This window comes from Paramisgurnus dabryanus, chromosome 7, assembly GCF_030506205.2.
Source record: "Paramisgurnus dabryanus chromosome 7, PD_genome_1.1, whole genome shotgun sequence".
NCBI classification, from domain to species: Eukaryota; Metazoa; Chordata; class Actinopteri; order Cypriniformes; family Cobitidae; genus Paramisgurnus; species Paramisgurnus dabryanus.
In genome coordinates this window covers 30,009,443-30,030,168 of record NC_133343.1, presented here as the reverse complement: position 1 = coordinate 30,030,168, position 20,726 = coordinate 30,009,443, and the positions used below count along the sequence as shown (strand labels likewise).

The 20,726-nt window shown below is 35.5% G+C and overlaps 1 protein-coding gene across 7 annotated transcripts in view; it reads right to left on the bottom strand.

Annotated features, from left to right (window-relative positions):
• Positions 1-3,227: 3,227 nt before the first annotated feature.
• Positions 3,228-20,726, bottom strand: part of tox2 (TOX high mobility group box family member 2) — a 120,058-nt gene continuing 102,559 nt past the window's right edge. For all 7 annotated transcript variants that reach the window (XM_065272421.2, XM_065272423.2, XM_065272426.2 and 4 more), the window contains 4 exons: positions 14,779-14,859; positions 7,398-7,781; positions 5,430-5,566; positions 3,228-5,172 (listed from right to left, as the gene is read on the bottom strand). In XM_065272421.2, coding sequence (XP_065128493.1) covers positions 5,130-5,172; positions 5,430-5,566; positions 7,398-7,781; positions 14,779-14,859 — 645 coding nt within the window. In that variant the 3' untranslated portion in view covers positions 3,228-5,129. The remainder of the gene's footprint in view (positions 5,173-5,429; positions 5,567-7,397; positions 7,782-14,778; positions 14,860-20,726) is intronic.

Here is a 20,726-nt window from a genome sequence, read left to right as displayed (position 1 = left end):
TTGGAAGAGTTTTGTTTCCTCTTTTGAGTTGTAGTTACCATTGTTCAGAATACTGGTGCTTGTGCATAGACTGCATACTTTACAGCTGCCCAAAAGGAAATTGGGTGGGGACATTGATTGAATAAACAATTCGTGCCATAAATATAAATTAAAATAACAGAGTAATACTAGAACTATTAGTTAACTATTATATTAACTATTAGTTAACTATTAGTTAACTAAACTTAATTTTGTTGCATTCGTATTAAGTAATATTACAGTATTTATTATACGTAAAAAAAGGTTGGAAGTTGACTCAACCTAAAACTTCCTATGCAATCACTTGCCTCGCTTTTTATAAGTTAGATCTAGGTATTACTTTTTACAGTGTATTTGCTAATCGCCGCAACCTTTTCCCGGACCCCGCCCCCCTGCCATACCATATAAGGGCATGTGAAGAGAGATCGTTTTGAGGAGGGAAGGAGATTTGCATTTTTGATAAAAAATTATGAGGGCACATTAATATTTTAAAAATAATGAAGCTTACAGATAAGTCATTTATAATAAATACCACAATATTGCAAAACAAATGACAGTTTTTCATTTGAATTCCATTGCGACTTATCTATGCATCATTATTGTACGGTGTTTATGCAGATTAAAATAAAATGACTGTAATTCATGTTTCTGTAATAAAGTAAACGGTCTTAAAATAAAAATCTTTAGATGCATTGCAGTAATGAGAAGTTGAAAATAAAACTGCTGGGAAAATAACGATTTTTAGGCAAATATATATTAAAGAATTCATTTGAAATTTTTTTTTGTGACATGAATAAGAACAGTGTGAGTGTTTAAGGGTCAGGAGACATCTGGGTTACACAAATCTCATTCCTAAAATGTTTCATACTGCTGTACATAAATATATATAATAAAAAGGCAAGAAAAAAAAGGCAAACCTGTAATATAAGAGAAAAACGGTAACTGTTTTCTTGTCAAATCCACCCCCGCTTCCTGAGCTCTCTCTCTCTCTCTCTCTCTCTCTCTCTCTCTCTCTCTCTCTCTCTTAACAAAAGAACGGTCTGAGACAAAGGTAAGAGGAAAAAGATTTGAAGTATCCTCATCTGTTAAAGAACTGCAGACCAGTTAAACATGTGGTCTCATTAGCTAAAAATATTGACATGGAAACCATCATACAAACGTTACATGTGCAACATCAAAGGGACAGAAAATGACAAGAAACTGAAAGAAAGAAAGAAAAAAGCTCTGTTCAGCGCACGTTGTACCGCAAAGGTTTTAACCGCACCAGTGGAAAGTTTCTGTGTAACAGGTCATAAACTGTCTCCTGTTTTAACATCACAGACCATTCTTTACTTCTGATGGCCATTTATCTGTGTATATATATATATGTTTTTTAATATGCATTCCTGCTTTTATTGTGCATAACTTTGCACATTTCCCTGATAATTTCCAGATGTCTTTCATCAAATTTCCCGTAACTTTCCATTTTTGGAGACGTCACCAAACACTTTGCACAGTAAATTGTGTGGCGGTCGGCCTTACACAACAACTATGCAAGAGTTAAGTGTTAAAATACAGTTTGAAATGTTATTCTCATTCATACTTTAGGAAACCTCAGTTTACATTAAAGTGTTAAAAGTCCTCAACTGATGTTCAAACAGGCACATTTGATATACAATAAGAATGCAGAGCTATGATGTTTGATGAGAAATCCTTAAGTTCATCTTGAGACTTCTGACTTTTGATCAGTATGTTTGAGGCAGTGTTAAGATTTCTCTAGCAAAATGGCATTGCTGTGTACGAGAAACAATTGTTATGAAGTATTTGTTCCCAACCTTTTTCTTTGCCCCCCACGTACATATATGAAAATCTGAGCCCCCCAACCCTCCACATCCATCTTTTCTTTAGATTTTGCCCATATGTTGATTTTAATAATTATTTTTATATTTTACGTATGAGTGTGTTAATTACTTAATCTTGGCATACATTGTAAGCAACATATATTTTTTAAAATAAAATTATTATTGGAATGCTTTATGCATCTTTATTTTAGGGGGTCCCGGACCCCAGGTTGGGAACCACTGATTTAAAGGGGGCAAATCTGACTTTTTCCATGTGTAAGTGCTATAATTGTGTTCCCAGTGCTTCTATCAATCTAGAAAATGTGATAAAGATCAACCCAGTAACTTAGTTTTGGTAACCAATCTCTGTAAGCATGTGAAAGTAGGAAGTTTGCATTTGGCTCCCCTTGTGATGTCAGAAGGGGATCTTATTCTAACAAAACCACACCTTTATCCTCACTATCCAACCACGGCACTGCCATTTAGTGCAGAGAGAAAAATAAAATACAATTGACAGCACAATTAAGTTTCAATTTCAACAAACCACCATTATGGTGATCAGTGTTTGCATTATCAGCTCATTTGCATTTTAATGGACACACCCAAAAACGGCAAATGTTTTGCTCTGACCTACAATGTGTCAATTTTAACATGTTATAATAAATGATCTGTGGGGTATTTTGAGCTAAAACTTTACATATGTACTCTGGGCACACCAAAAATTTATGTTACATCTTAAAAATTCTTGTGAAATGCCCCCCTTTAAAGGATTCATCACAACTAAATATCACAGCTTGCTTTATTGCAACACATGCATGCACATGCACACACGCATGCACGCACAAAATCAGAAAAAACATCACACATTTCTATTTCCATCATTGTGGGTTTTTCATAAAGAATTTATATCTCAGGTTTCTTATAATGTGTGTCATTGCACGTACTGGCAGGTTCAGTTTTCCAATTGTTCAATAATGATCTATTTGCCAATTCAATGCTGGCAGAAATGCCTGACACAATATGAATAAAACATACAAATGGAGCGAGGCGAGGCAGTTTTACTGTATAGCGTCGCTTGTGAACTGTTTGTGAAAAATGAATATGGGAAATGTTATAAATGTAGCTATAGCTTAAAAAAACAACAACAGCACATCTGATGTCAGGTCAGTATAATGACACAGACCGTATGGATTTAAAATCGACACACATAAAGAAACGTTGAACATTCAAGTTCCCTACTGTGAGATATCACAGCCATACATCATTCAATTTAATGTCATATTGACCACTTGACATTCAGGACTATAAGTCTAAAAATAACACATCTTACAGATCGCTTTATATTTACGCCTTTGAATGTAGTGTGCATACAAAAAACAAACACAGAGCTCTCATTTAACGTTTTTATTACGGACAAAAAGAAACAAAAAGGCAAAGTGACACAAAAATGACCTGGCTGGTAATGAAAGAATAAACCAGCATTCAAAAAGTAAATAAAAAATAGCAATTGTCTTCATCTTCATCATCATCATCATAAAAAACAAAACAAACAACAACAACGAAAAGAACAAAACGATAGAATTCAAATATCGTAGTTATAAGCAAAACCGATCTCATTTTGTTCATAAATAGAAACCTGTTAAACATTATTAAATATTAACTGATGGGCTGATAACATTTTTCAAATAATTATCATTGCTGACTTTACAAATAAAATAACTACAATTGGCAGGTTTGTACACAAATTAAAAGTCTTAGAAGTTATTCTTTTATTCAACTAAAAAATAATATGCTACAGTAGAAAATAAAGATTCAAATAAAACGCTTGACTAAATGATCGAATGTATTTTCGTTTATTCCCACAGAACTTAAAAGATGAAATCAACACAATAAAACATCTAGCAAAAGCTACTAGAAAACTATCGACCCACTGTTGTTTAACTGTGTGCTGTAATATCTCACATCCAGAACATCATCGTTCCTCTTTACATCATCTTATTTTGATGGATTTAACCTCAGGCAAAACACATGACCCCCAAAACCTCTCCATACAGTAGGACCTGAAAATGTGCACAAGTTTGTGAATGCAGACGCGTCCGGTTGTGTGTGCTCGACGTCATGTGTCATTGCAAAATGTGTTTGAGAGGTTCAAAGAAAAGTTAGTTAACCCGTTAGTTTGTTTAAAGCTACTTGATCCATCCAGTTTAATAGTGCGTTGACAATCGTGCACTCACGTAAAGTTTGAAGATGCTTTTTTGTGTGGTCATGTTTATAACCTGAGAGTAAATTAACTGATGGTTGTGAGCACTATTGGGAAAACGTTACGTCTGTGATGTCAGTCTGAAATCGAGGTTCCCACACGCCTGATGAAATGGAGAGCCGGGTCATGCAGTTTGTCATGGCTTTTGTCATTGATCTTCCTCTCTCTCTCTCTCTCTTTCTCTCAGCAGTGCACACAGATTTTAATGCAAGATTGTGTACGTGTGAAAACACTTCTGATATCACAGGCTGTTCAGCTACACAAACACATTCACCCATTCACACGCATTCACGCTGGCACCCATTCACAAAATACCCTTTGAAATACAAATCAATGAATTATAAGTCATATTAAAGAAGAAAAAAATATCTAGACTTCATCTTCCAAATCTGACCCTCAAAAAAGTGATATTTACAATCACACTGTGACAGAGCGGTAAAGACCGACAGGGTCTTTAAAATTACAAAAGAAGTTATCGGTTTTCGCTTTTTTACTTCTTTCTATATTTTTTGCCCTTTCTACCAAAAATTCACAGAGCATCGTGAGCAGGTGAGCATCGTCGTCGAAATAAAATAGCCTGTTTTCGGACAAAAAAGCGCAATGTTGCAAGCAGAAAATAAATAAAAGGACGATAAAAATGAAACCGAGACAAGTAACAGAGAAAGTATGAGAAAAGTTTGTCCTCTGTTTGAATTAAAGCTCATGTTGCCCTGAGGGCCACTTTAATGGTAGTTTGCTATTTTTTTGCCATTCTTTTTTGTTATATACATCTGTTTTTTTGTCTTTTTTCTGTTAACAGTATTCAGAGACAGATTGTGTGCTCCTGCAGGTCTCTGACAGAGACGCCTGTACATTATAAGTGCTCGGCAAAAATGAAAGAATCGCTAGTAGTCTCAGAACACACACACACACGCGCACACACACATCCCTCTAAAAACGAATGAAAAATGACACTGAGGTTAAACTGATGGTATTTGGGAGGGGTGGTTGGGACTCCCTGGTGTTGGTTCATCTGGTCTCCTTGTTTTGTTTCAAGTGAGGTAGAGCGGCTTGTCCCTGCCTATCATACTGCCACTGTAATGACAACAACAAAAACAAACAAACCTCAGGAAATCGTCTGAGTTTCCATGTAAAGCCAAATATATAACTTCTGGAGTTATATCTATATAATATATAACTTCCATCAGTGAACACATGACACACGTGCCAATGCAATCAAACAAAAATAAGAAGTTGAAATGTGTCTCTTATTGTTTATGTATGTTTTGAAAACACTGTACTGTAGCATTGCAATAAAATATTCATGACATAAAACCACATTCACTGTTTACCTGCAGTGGTTTCCACCACATTCCCGGTTACAGTATTCGCTGTCCCAGTCCTGGTTCTGACCCCCTGGATTCGGAGCTCCTGGAGACTGAGATCCCCCCACACTTTTCTGATACTCGGACTGTAAGTGAGAAAATCCCTGAGAGAGAGAAAGAGAGAAAGAGATAGATCACACATACTGTATATTACTATTAGAGATGCACCGATATATCGGCCAATAATCGGCATCGGTTGATAAAAGCACTGATAGTTTAAAAACAGCCAATAGTTATGGCCGATATATCCTTTCAATCAAAAGAAAACAGGAAAATTAATAAATTTGAGCTCTGTGTATAGAAAATATAAAAAAAAGAACTATTTAATGTTCAATATTAATGCTCATAATAATAATACATAATAATTACACACAATACACACACATATATTATGCCAAAAAAAAATCACTTTTATTTTGTATGCGATTAATTGTGATTAATGTTTTCCCAGCACTAATCATTTTGTGTAATATTAAACTGTACCTGTCAAAATGATTTGCAGCATAATGGTTTACCGTGTGTTAGCAGTTTCAGGCGGTTATTTTCTAAAAAAAAGTACGAACCTTGAAATGTCGCAACTGTCCAATCAGAAAAAGCCGTGTAATAAGAATGAATAACATTTATAAATGTCATGAATTTACTTAATACAAGTTAATCTAACAACCAAACTATCTGTATCGGCAGATATGAGTAATAATCCGTATCGGTGCATCTCATCTGTATCAAATTTAAGGCCAGACACAAATGTGATGCTCAGGTTGTCTGTTGTAAGCGTGGCATGCTGTGTTTTACAACAATCTTAGTACTTAAGGATAAACATTCTCTTTAATTGATTTAAAATATATCTCTTAAAGGTGGGGTGCATGATCTATGTAAGCCAATGTTGATATTTGAAATCACCTAAACAATAACGCCCCTACCCCAATAAAATCTGGAACTTATTTTGATAGACCCGCCCCACACATACACAACCAGGCAAGAATGTTGGTTAGTAGACACGCCCCTTACTGCTAATTGGCTGCCAGTGTGTTTTGGTACTCGGCCCGACTCCCTTTTCTAAAAGCGTTTTGTTACGATTTTTTACGGTAGCTAAATTCTAGAACACTGTGTTATTTGAGTCTACTAATAAATCTAACACATTATCTGAAATGTAAAAGCTGTACATTTGTTCAGTCTTTAGATCTCTCACTTCACCAGAAATCTTTACTTTTACTGTAACTGCATGAAGGTGTTAAACACCGATGATGGTTTGGAAAATCAAACTCTCTCACTCATCTTCACACACAGCATTTGTCTTACGGTGAAGCGATGACACCTTTATAACAACACATCCTCCACCCTATTTCTCACTTTAGCTCATTTTACAGCACATTGTGGCCGCAAACAGTACACGTCTCGTGACCTATCCTTTATTTACTGTACTGTTGTCTAGTTTATTTGGTAACACTTTCCACACACTGCAAGATTTTATTTAATATCAGATCATCCTAAATATAAACGATGAGCAGGTGATATACTGCGTTTGTCTTCCAGGAGATTAAATGCTTATGTCTATTTTGGTAAAAATCAACTCATCAGCAGTGAAATATCGCACATCCAGTGCAATATATATATATATATATATATATATATATATATATATATATATATATATATATATATATATATATATATATATATATACTGTTTTCTGACTACACAGACAATGCTAAATGTTTTTATGGGTTTGTTTAAAAGGAAATACTAATGCATACTGCAAAGTAATGCAAACTGCATACGGTATTCAAAGTATAAGCATGACCTTATGTTGCATATGTTTTCATTTCAGAAATATGGTCAGGAAAGTAAAATCAAACACAATGCATTATGGGATTGTACAGTATGCACTTTTAGCTCTATACTGCACAACCCCCTGAATCTAGCATGCACACTAACCTGCTGTCCTGGAGGCGGGGAGTGGAGCGGAGCCTGGAGACCCATCTGGTGAGAGATGATTGGCTGTGACTGAACCTGTTGCATGCGGATTGGCTGGTTGAGGAGGGAGCCCTGATGCAGAGAGAGCTGCTGATGAAGAGGAGGGCTGATCTGAAACGATGCCGGTGGCGAGGCACTGAGCGAGGGCAGCATGGCCGATCGGGACAGGCCGTGTCTGGGAGCTCCTGCGGCGTAACTCTGGAGGTCTGACAAAGGGAAGGGACCGGGGCTCAGGTACGGGGAGGAGGGCTGAGGTGGGACGCTGTACAGAGAAGGATTTGGGGGCATCATGTGAGAAGGTTGGCTCGATTGAGAGCTTTTACTCTCCACTGGGTCATTGTAGCTCTGAAAGAAAAAAAAATTATCAAAGATTAGCACATTATTATTTTAAAAAATCTAAACAGGTTTACTTGTGAAAACTATTCCAGTTGTTATGTTTTTTTTTATTTATTTAATATGTATTTACATGTCAGCATAACACTGTGACTGAAAAAGGTAACTTATGCATTTGGTAAAATTTGATTATTTTTTTAGCTAGGTCTCTCAAAAGATTTATCGCGATTAATCGCATACAAAATTGCATTGCATAATATATTTGTGTGTGAAATTAATATGTATTCATAAATACATACACATATGGAATGTTTTTTTGGTCTTTTTTAAATTAATTAATTAAATTATAAAATAATTAATTAAATTATAAAATAAAAAATAAAATTGCAAAATATGTCCCAAATTTGAAAATTAAATGCTAAAATAAAAATTAAAACATTATTTCATTTTCATTTTTAACGTGATGAAGCATCATTCCGGCCAAATTAAAAAATAAAATTTAATTGATGATTTGACATTTCATTTTCAATATAATCTTGAGTCAAGACTGACAATATTAAAATAAAAAGGCAAGCTTGAAAAGGAATCTGTAAATACATTTTTTTAAAAGGCTTTTTATTCATGCCCAAGCAATAATAGGGACAAAATTAAAATGTAAAGTTCAGTTTTAATTTTATGTTTTGTTTAAATTATTTGATTTCATTTTCTTTTTCGTTTTCATTTTCTTTTTCGTTTTCATTTTCATTTTCAACTTGTATGCAAATTCAATGTTAATCAATGGGTGGCGTTTACTTGCTTAAAAAAAGGGGATTGGCTGAAGCAGCGTTGCCAACTCAGCGACTGTGTTGCTAAAATAGCGACTTTATTGCTACATCTAGCGACTTTTAGGCCCATTTAGACAAACTTAGCGAATGTTTGGATGAATCTTAGCTTCATATCTGTACAGATAGGCTACTGTGTCGCTTGTACTGGCCCACGAGTGCCGGGTGGCGCTGACGTCCTGGTGAAATGTGCGTCTGGTGTCTCTGTGCATGGAGCTGGGCAGTGTAGGAGCTGACCCGTGGATGAGATTCGCGTACATTGTTTACATTTCAAAGGAGTAACAAACTATAAAAAGTGTCTGGTCCGCTGTTATATATGTGCGTATTTTCACACATCTGGTCCGGTGAGGCGTAAGTTTAACGAGCTGATACACCGACCAGTCACTTACTTTTAAATGAACATTATCTGTTTATTTAGCCTATGTGTTGTCTGTACAAGTATCAGAACTTGCGTCCTCTGTGAAATGCGAGTCTCTCGGAGTCTTCTGTGTACACTGCACTGGACACAACATACAGTTCTTCTGACCATAGCTGAAGCGTGGAAGACGAGCTACGCACATAAGGGCTGTGACGATATCACAGTAATACTGCATCACTGCTGTAATAAGATGCCAGCTGCGGTGATGTCACGGCCGCAACCTTATAAAGCGCGTCATGCCCAAGTGCTCTGATTTCTTGAACTGTACCAACTCACTCCCTGGTTTTAAACCCCTGCGCGAATAACAACATCTCTGCAAGGAAATGTCAGAGCCATGCCCATGAAAGTTCATGTGCAAGGAGTCCGAGCCACACGCATGCTTTCTCGTTCAAGGAGAAGCAGGCACTGTGCTGGTGATGATAATGATAGCATAATAATAATTTAAAACTATAATGGGCAAACATGACAACTATCGTTATGAAGCCAGGAGCGCGTATACTGACAGCACAACTCGTTATTTGGTTGAATGCTGTGCTTATATCTGGAGCTACTGTAAGCGAATTTCTGAAAGCAATGATTGGAGTATCCATAAGTTTTGTGCAGTTATTTACGTAATGATGCAATTGTCGATTTCGTTTTGTAACCACTTTGAGAAAATCTAATTAAACATACTAACAATAATAACATTAAATAATGTTTATTTTCGATATCTTTTGAGTTTAATATCAATTATGGAACAGTTTTTGTCATTGTTTGTAACCCATTTTTTGTACAATAAATTATTAAGAGTTTCAACATGTTTGGAGAAGTGTGTTTCTATTCACGGAGAGTTTACCGAAAATGAATGTCTAAAGAAATAGGAATCAGGTTTTGCACAACTCATCAGAAACAATCTTAAACTCTGCATGTTCTTTCTGCAGGTTTTCAGGTTGTTATTCTATGAAATGTATTGTATAAAATGGGTTATAAACGATGACATAAAAGGTCTATAAATCATAGTATATTCAAAAGATATAAAAAACAAAAGTTAACATATAGAAATACATATTATTTCACATTGTTATTGCTAATATAATTTGTTGTTTTAATAATATGGGGTGGGTTGTTGTGCTAACAGTCTAACCGCGTGATTCTGTTGCTTCTTCACCACGGTAAAATACAATCCCGTACGGTCACAGCCCTACTCACAAATCAGCGTTACAAATGAGGACCACTTATGCCACAAAGGCTGAAGGTCTGCTCTGCCAGTGTGCCCGCTGCAAAAGTAAGTGACTGGTCACGGTGTATGTCCATTTTCATGAAATGCATACAAATAACACGCAGTGTGATTATAGTGCTATATATACGCAAATTTTGCGAGCATATGATACTCCAGTCCTTCACGGATTTTGGCATAATTATGCATTGCACGATAATCACACTGTGCTATGTGTATGCATTTCATGAGAATGGCTGACGCCTCACTGGATCAGATGTGTAAAAATACGCACATATATAACAGCGGACCAGCCACTTTTTATTGTTTGTTCCTCCTTTGAAATGTAAACAATGTACACGAATCTCATCCACGCGTCAGCTCCTACACTGCCCAGCTCCATGCACAGAGACACCAGACGCACATTTCACCGGGACAGCGCCACCCGGCACTCGTGGGCCAGTACAAGCGACACAGTACTATCTGTACAGATGTGAAGCTAAGATTCATCCAAACATTCGCTAAGTTTGTCTAAATGGGCCTAAAAGTCGCTAGATGTAGCAATAAAGTCGCTATTTTAGCAACACAGTCGCTGAGTTGGCAACACTGCTTCAGCCAATCCCCCTTTTTTAAGCAAGTAAACGCCACCCATTGATTAACATTGAATTTGCATACAAGTTGAAAATGAAAATGAAAATGAAAATGAAAATGAAAATGAAAATGAAAAAGAAAATGAAAACGAAAAAGAAAATGAAAACAAATAATTTAAAGAGAACATAAAATTAAAACTGAACTTTACATTTTAATTTTGTCCCTATTATTGCTTGGGTATGAATAAAAACCCTTTTAAAAATGTATTTACAGATTCCTTTTCAAGCTTGACTTTTTATTTTAATATTGTCAGTCTTGACTCAAGATTATATTGAAAATGAAATGTCAAATCATCAATTTAATTTTCTTTTTTAATTTGGCCAGAATGATGCTTCATCACGTTAAAAATGAAAATGAAATAATTTAATATAATGTTTTAATTTTTATTTTAGCATTTAATTTTCAAATTTGGGACATATTTTGCGATTTTATTTTTTATTTTATAATTTAATTAATTATTTTATAATTTAATTAATTAATTTAAAAAAGACCAAAAAAACCTTCCATATACACATGCATGTAAAAATGTAAGATAAATAAATAAATAAATATTAACTTTTATTTTGTATATGATTAATCGCGATTAATCGTTCGACAGCCGTAATTTTAGCTTTACACATTTGTGACAACAATTGACTCATTTGTGATTATTTTCATGTCTTAGTTCCATAAGAAACTTTAACATCTGAAGAAAACTTGATCAATGATCTATGAAAGAGCAATAAAATCTTCATCTGAATCTCAGTACTTAACATCAGCAAACGCACAAACACGTCTAGGTGTGATTTGTCAAACTGAGAGCGAGTGCTTATAGCCACGCATTGTTTCATTACAGCTGCGTATGGACGCACACATGGTAAATGGCAATATGTTTGTGAAATGTCAGCGCGTGACAGAAACTCAGTCGTGTTCATCAGCGTCACAAACGCACACCGCTTTCATACATCATCATATATTAAGCAGAAGATCCAAAGCCAAGAGAATGAAGATCGGTCCAGAATGAAGAAGTCAGTGTGTGTTTATGAAAGAACATCTGCTTCTCAAACATTTCACTTTTAAATTAAACAAGTGCATTTGGAGACTGTCCAGGACCTGAATATGATTCACTTTACGAAAAGATTATAAAAACTGACTTCATTAAGCATCTCATATATAATCAACTACTCTTCTTCGAGGACCAGATTTTAAAAATGTAAATATGATGCAGTCCAAACTTTTATTTTTACCTTTTATATAAATATTTTTACTTTTACTTATATTTAATATATATATAACACTATGTAACTAATGCATTTGATAAAACATATATATTTTAGCTAGGGCTGTCAAAAGATTAATCGCAATTAATCGCATACATATGTTAATATAAAATCTATGCTATAACTTATGTTGTTTTTGTTACTTTTTGTTATAGTTCATATATTAAAAAAACAAGCATTTTCAAAAAAGATGTACATTTCTTGTTTCCAGTATTTTGCTTTTTATTACTAAAAACTCAAACTTTCTTTTTTAATATTTTAAAAACAATTGCAGTTTAACATTGCAAAAGACAAATGTTAATAGTTAAACTATGAACATTGCACAAAAAAGTGCAAGGGTAAATAAATCAACACATGTATTTTTGTATAGCACTAACTGTAACGCAGAGCTCTTAAACTTTTTTTTTTATAACAAAAGAATAACATTTTTATTTAACTTTCAGAAATTGTTAGATTTCAGTATTCACAACATATAGCCAGTCTTCTCCTAATGACTAAAATTGCACTTCATGTTTTCTTTTTTAATATTTTAAAGATATATCGGCTAAAACGCCTTTGTATTGTACACTACATTCTAGGGATGCACCGATACCACTTTTTTGGAATACGAGTACGAGTATGAGTACTTGCCAATACCGATACCGAGTACTTAATAAAAAACATGATTTAAATTTACAGGTAACAGCTTTAGTCATATAATTTAACAAAAAAAAACCAAAGGACTAGTTTTCCAGTTTGTTGTAAACTCTGCCTCTTTGGACAACACAAGAGGCATTAACCCCTTACACGCCGCTCAAACATAGACATTTCTCATGGTATCGATTCCAGGTATCGGGGGACTTTTAACGAGTACGAGTACTTTAGAAAATATGGTATCGAGGCCGATACCAGTATCGGTATCGGTGCATCCCTACTACATTCGAACACGACTGCCAGAGTTCGCCCCCTAGTGGCAGAAATTTCAGTTTAGTCGTAAATCCGTGTCAACTTAGAAGAGAAACTCATTCCAGCGCTAGAGCCTTTAATCTATGAATATATTTACTTAAAAATGTACTTGTGTATGGAAATGTATAATTTTTAAAGGATTCAAGTGTTACTGATAAAGTCAAACAAAAAAGGATTAATAATTTTTACCTTGCACACAGTGTTTTGATTGGAACACACTTGCACAAGTTTTTTTTTATTAATCCAAAGCTCAAATTGGATCCGATAATTACGCACCCACAGATGGTTGGCACCCCACGCAGCCCGCTTGAGATTCACCTTCCAGTTTATTAGCCGTAATCGGCTGTTAAAAAAGTATCGGCTGCTTTAAAGTAACCAAACTGATTTTAAATCGAACAAAGATGACCGGCGGGCCGGATAAAGATGACTGCCAGTTGACTAGCCCTGGACATATATCACAAACCCTCCAAACAACGTTACAGAATGAAGTTTGACATTATGTGAACAAAATAAGTATTATAAAACTCACAGGGTTTTAAACACGTTGCTATGCTCTCTGATTAAACTTCTTTTACATAATCTGAATACAATTGCGGATTATGCTACAAAATATCAGCAGGTGCATGCACAAAAACAAAATGAAACACAAACTTTAATGTCAGTCTCAAATACGCTCCGCATTCTCCAACAGCAAAACATAAATACATAAAAAACCTCATTTATGCTTCAAAAGAGTCACTTTGCTTTTATATAAGTGTAGAGGAACACTTTTCTCCATCATATTTTCCTCTTTTCAATACACGAGAGCATGTGAACACATCAATCGCAGCATCTGCCAAAAACAGATTTTATGAAATATTTAATTATACGCAATGAATGACGAGAAAGGCGTTTAATAAAAGCCTGTGAGGTTGATGAATACTGTATTCACCGCTTAATCAACGCTCTTGTTTTGGTCTGAGGAGCTGAGATGGCGAGGTAAAGAGAAAGAGAGAGAGAGAGAGAGTATTTAGCATGAAAATGCAATTTGCGTTTTTGAAAAGCGAAACAATGAAGGTAAAATTAGTGGTTTGAAATTGGCGTGTTTTATTATGCAGATGATTTAAATCTGTCAAATCGCTTTCAGAAATTCGCTATCGATTTATAGATCGCACATGCGTAATCGCATGAAACGCAGGCGGCCGCTGCAATCTAATAGATTAGCCGAACAATGAAGGGTCTGCTGGAATATGACAGAGATAAATATCACCGTAACAACATTATTCATTATATACTGTATAAGGGTTTCACGTAATTATGTATAGTAGGGTAACCAAACACAGAATAAGAGAAAGTGGTTTGGGTTTAAATGAAAATGATTAATTATGCATTTTTAAAAGCCATATGTTGTTTCTGTGAAACAACCCATAGCTCAGCTGGTAGCAGAACAAAAGGTTATGGGTTTGATCTCCGGGGATCAAACATATTGATAATATGTATAGCTTTGGAGAAAATGCAAAAAGAATAAACGCATAGACTAATGTCGAATCTCGTCTTTAAAATGTCCATTCATTATATGGCTTTGTGTGGCTGAAAAAATAATGTTTACATTTTTGAGTGAGCGATTCATTTAAACACACTTTTTGTTGATGGCTCTTCCCGTGAGATTTTAGTCTAATGTTTACCCCTCTAACATTACTGCTGACCCATAGATATCAGTCATGTGAACCCGTCCCGTTACCTTGGAAACCAGGCTGGCTCGGTACGCCGCCAGGGCCTTCAGGTACTCCTTCTTGGCTGCTTCTGTTTTCCTCTTATATGCCTGCGAGGGAAGGAAACACAACTGCTATTAGAGACACAAACACCACACTATTCGGCACACACTTAACCTTATCTGTGTATCTGACGTGTGTCACGTTGACAAGTCTTAAACCTTATACATCAAGTGTTCGCTGTGAAACACAAACAAGATGCATTCAGAAATGCATACATTCATAATGCAACAAAAATATGTGCTTTGTTCTCTAAAGCAGAAAGCGGCGTAAACATCATCAAACACTTTTAAATATAAAGTTTCTATACGTTGCCAAAGATGAACCATTTTTGGTTGTATGGTTCTGTAAAGAACCTTTCTGTTTTGTAAAAAGTTCATTAAATGATAAACGAGTATGAAAGAAATTATTCCTAGAATAACATTTTACTAAATGGTTTTTGGGGAAGCAAAAATGGTTCTTCTATGGCATCGCTGTTAGGAACCTTTTGTATCATCTTTTTTTTAAAAAGCAGTGTGTTGGTCAGGTTCCTTTTTTAGGTGAACTACTGTGATGGCTGTTGACAGGTTTACAGTGTAACAAATCCCTAAATTATAATTCATGGATGGCCAATATTAAAGTTCACACATTTCAAAAATAAAGGTGCTTAAAAGGTTCCTCACATTGGCCTTGTACACACTGCAGCTAAATTTGGTTGTCACTTCACTTTTAACTACTAGTTGTTGATGAAGTATTTATGTGCATCATGGACAGGTCTCTCTTCTCTGCCTAAGGGAAAAAAGTCTTCTGTGTGCGCGGTGCAGAAAATAACAGAGGCACGAGCGTTCACTGACTAGTGTTGCCAGATCTACAGCGAACAAGATAAAACTATAATAAACCGAAATAAATCCAGATGCTTTACCTCAAAGATCTAAATATTGGGACCGACAGCTTCTCACTTTAATAACACTTGATCACTTCATGAGACAAAAGCCATAAACTTTAAGCACCACAACGGTATGTAAGTATAAAAAAGACGAGGACCTGGCAACACTGCAAGAGAAGAAAAGCAGCCTCACAAATGCATACAACATGCAATGCCAAGACAGTGGTTTATTTCAAAACATAACGCTGCAATATTATTTTGGTGAAAGCTGTGAATGATAACCATCTAAAATAGGGATGTCCCGATCAGGTTTTTTTGCCCTCGAGTCCGAGTCATTTGATTTTGAGTATCTGCCGATACCGAGTCCCGATCCGATACTTCTATAATAAGTAAAAAAAGAATAAAGAAGAGCGAAAAAACAGAACCAGTCCAGGATGTTCCTTATGTCATGCCGCACGCATTGCTGTTTCTGTGTGGAGTCAAAAGAGTCTAACTCTGAGCCAGCGCATAACTACAGATGTGTTAAAAAATAATGAATATATAGTATATATGTTCAGGGGTTAAACTGGGGTTTGTTTTGTGGGGATGCTCTGTTAGGAGGGAGGGTTCGAGGGGTAACATGTTTTTATCCTGATGACAGCAAAGCCACTGGTGTGTTTCAATGACATTTTGGACCTCTGATAGGATTTTATAAAGTTTCAGCTTTAAAGCTGTGCCACAGGTTGACCCAAACTTTAAAACCTGAACTTTAAATTATGCAAATCTATGAGTCTGACACCCTATATGCATTTGTTGCACATGTCATTATGCACTATTGATCAAACTTTGAAGGAAGTTATAAGAATCAACCGCCTTGACTAATTCTAGGCATAAGATAAATAGACTCAATTAACAAGAAAAACAACATACTTATTCAGCAATAGGCTATGTCTTATAAATTAGCCATAGAGATTCCCTAAGCTGGTCAGCAGTTAGTTAAACAATCACTATAGTTAGGTCGTAATTGATTTGTATAATCAAAATACATCATTTTATTAAACTATACAGTAAGTTGTATCCAGTTATCTAGTTAACATATTGTAATAAGATGATTGACATGGCTATACATACTTTAATACTTTGTTTCTAGACTTCTATTAAGTTTTTTTTGACGTGTGCACCATTCTTACCTCTCTATCTCTCTATCTCTCATCTCTACAATGTGTAATGTGATCCTCCTGCGCGAATGCGAGTTCTTGAGGTTCTGAGTGAGACACGGAGCTGCGCACTGATGTTAACTGAGCACATAGTGACAAAAACGATTGACGCGTCCTTTAAATGAGCGGGAAAAACCCGGTTTTGTCGCGCATGCACGAGTGTGTGAAGCCTATGAATGAAACGTCATTATTCGCGTCAGTTCACACGCACCAGCGCAGTGTGCGGTCCTGGCGCAATTTAAACCCTGCATATGTATCCGAGTCCTGATTGGAAGGTAACGTCCGATTCCGATCGAGTCTGAAACCACGTGATCGGGGCCGATTTCCGATCACGTGATCGGATCGGGACATCCCTAGTGCAAACGTTACCCTATAGGTGGGGTTCATTGTAACAAACAAAGGGTTTGCTGTAACACCTGCTAGAAAATGTAGTTTTAAACACAAATAATTCAATCAAATTCTGTCTTTATACTAAAGGTGGATATTGTTTATATTTCTGCCAATAATAGATAGACATCCACATCCTTCATCTACACATGATTCTATTATGAAGCAATGCATAGAAATAGATTTATTTGAAAGGACAAAAATCATAATTGTGAGTTATTTCCCCTGATATTGTATTAACAGTTATCATTTTAATGAATATTTCATTATCATTGTTTACCTGAGGCTTCATTGTAATACTGTGTGACAACTAACCCCGCTGTGTAAAAATGTTTTCAATCCCAGCTATCAGTTAGTAGGAGTTGCTGACATGTTTCTAAATGCTGTTATGTTTTAGGTAACAACAAGACAGTGATTAAAATAATATAAGGTTGGATTTGGTGACTACACACCAAACTCAGAAATAAAAAAAAGAAATTAACTTTCATGCCTCCAAAACACTCTTTGTTCAATATCTTAACCAAAACACATCAAAACTTTTTACAAAATCTTCTGACAGTAAGAGAAACAGATTGCTCAGCCCTGTATTAATATGTAAAGTAGCCGTGTTACAATTAACCCCGCGTTAGTTTGTGCCTGCTCACCCCTACACATACCCAAGCTATATCCATAGCTATTAAACATATGGATAGATCACTTTCAAGATGAAATCCATCGTCTTCAGTAAACACAAACACAGTCGTAGTTAGTTTGTGTAGCGGTGATCTTTAACTATCGAACGAGATGTCGTTACTCTTTGTCGTAATGAACTCCAGAGGAGAAGCCTAGCAGCTTTAGTCTCAAATTAATTTAACCTCACTAATGAGTGGCCTTAACACACAGCGGCTTTTAAATAAATTAGCATGCCTGAGGATTTCTAATTATTCTAAAGTGAGCAGATTCATTAGCAATTGAAGCCGTCGGAGAGGAGCGCGGCGCTATGAATTAAGAGCAACAGGCGTGTTGGTGCCAAAGAGCATGTGTTACTAATCTTAATCACCACACGTCGCTCGCTCGCCCCACGCAGAATTAACTCTAATTGTAACCTAATGAAATGTTCTTGTTTGATAACCTGTTAATTACCGCAAACAATAACTGCTGAAACCAGCTGACATGAGGAGTTATATACAGCGCTTTAGGCCAGGCGTCTGTAAAGGTAACGGTGAGAGATAACATGGGACTGTAACAGGATAAACATTTAAGTTTAAATCAACACACATTGAGTTTGATGTTCTATTATCTATGCCAGCAACATTTTGTTCATTCAAATATTGTTTTTCCATGTTATTGACAGGTGTCAGCTACAGTATATACGCACCAGAGCCGGCCCTCCCTACACGACAATTATCAAAGTGACGTGGGCACGATAGTCCAAAATCTCTACCAGTTGTCTCATTTCTACCGGTTTATCATACCAACTGCTTTATTGCCCACCTATATTGCAGATGCAAGAGAGCAATACAAACAATGATACAAGATACACTGCAAAAATGACGTTCTTACTGTCTTGTTTTCAGAAAATATCAAAAAATTCTTAAATCAAGATGCATTTTTCTTAACAGGAAGATTACCTTAAAAAAAGATAAAATTTCAAGTTTAAGTGAATTTGTGCTTCAAGCCAAAAAATCGGCCAATGGGGTAAGACATTTTTTCTTGAATTAAGATGAAGAAATTTCCCTTAATTTCCCTTATTTTCAAATCACAATGTTGACAGGTACACCGTAAAAAAAGGGGCAGCATAAAGTTAAAACAACTTGGTTTTGCAAGTCAATATTTTAAGCTTTGGAGTCTGATAAGTTGACATAACTTAAAAAATCAAGTTCAAATTGTTTAACTTAATTTTTAAGTTAAAGTAACATGAAAAATGCTATATATATTTTTTACAGTGTGTGTGTTGAAGGAAAACTGGCGACAACGATGACCTACATTACATCCGTAGCAAAGCCTGGGCCCAGCATTGCCGCTTAAATACGACCTTTTCCTTTTTTTTTTTTTTTTGGCCCGCCACCACCCCCCCTCTTCGGAGGACAACTTTTAACTTTTCGGAGAAATACTTATTTACAGTGCACATAAGGGGAGGGGGATTAAGCACCACGTAAAAGTGTAACACATAACATACATAAAACAAAATAACAGACAGATTACAAAAGGACAATACAGTTGCAGTGAGAACTTATTATTGCTGGTTGAATAGAATGATCTTGAGGTTCACGTTCATTAGTTATAGTTAGAGTATTTAAGCGGAAATGGGTTTAAAAAGGGTTGGAAAAAGGGTTGGAAAAACATGTTATGCATGAGTTTAAATAGTGTGTGCCTATAGAGATAAAATAAATACCTTTTCCAATGCCGTCACCTTTCCCTTCACTGAATTTATTTTGGACCGCAAAAAATGAAACAAGTCTATGTTTCAGGTGCAGAAAAGGATAAAGAATAAGGATGACGATGAGAGACAAACGTAAAAAAAATTTTTTAGTAACATTTTAATGTCTTGAGTGTCTTAATTCGTTTAAATGGACACTTTCTTACTATAACCATTATTATTTTTTCTTTAACAGTAATGCAGCCTTTTTCAGCGTTTGAATAGGGATAGACATTAAAGTGTGCATGTGAATAAAAGTAATAGTTATCAAGTAAAAATTGCCGAAGTGAAAAAAAAATAATTAAATAGTCCTCACATCTTCACTAAATTGATAAACTCTGTGGCTTTAAAAGTTTGTTTATAGGTTAAGCCAATTAAAATAAAAGTCTTTTTGAAAATAGTTTAACAATAAATTGTAGGAGAAACTTTTTCTTTATTTGTCCATTTCTTCAGGCCTATTTCTTAAATTTTCTCTCTTTTAAGATCTTCTAAATGTCAGCAACTTTTGTATGATAAGTCCCTGTGTGTTCAAAATATAAAAGAACAGTTAAAATTAAAAGTACTGAAATTATGCTATCAAATCACAATACACTTGTAATGCACAGTTTGTGTGTGTGTGTGCCATCTAATATCTTATTACTACATGCCAAACACAGCAACAGTTAATACAATTGATATTATATATGTTACATTGATAAATAATCAACCATTGACAATAGGCAATTGGACTGAGGGCACCAAGGGCCCCCCAAATAAAATTCTGCTTATGGCCCCATAAAGGTTTGGGCCAGCCACAACATGAGAAATATCCAAACATCTGAAATCTATAGAATGCTGAAAACAAAAAAGAAAATTCATGCATGAACATCAACACTCTTTAAGGACTGTAAACCAGTGTTTAACAACCAGGGTGTGACTGGAACTCAAGTGTTTTTTTAACCAGTATATAAATGTTAGTGATTGAGGGGTTATACCAGTGGTGAAGTGGGTGAGCTAAAATGATGCCCATTCTGTCACTGTGGTTCTACATCATTTCACATATTCATCATTGATATGAGTGACAGGCCAGGG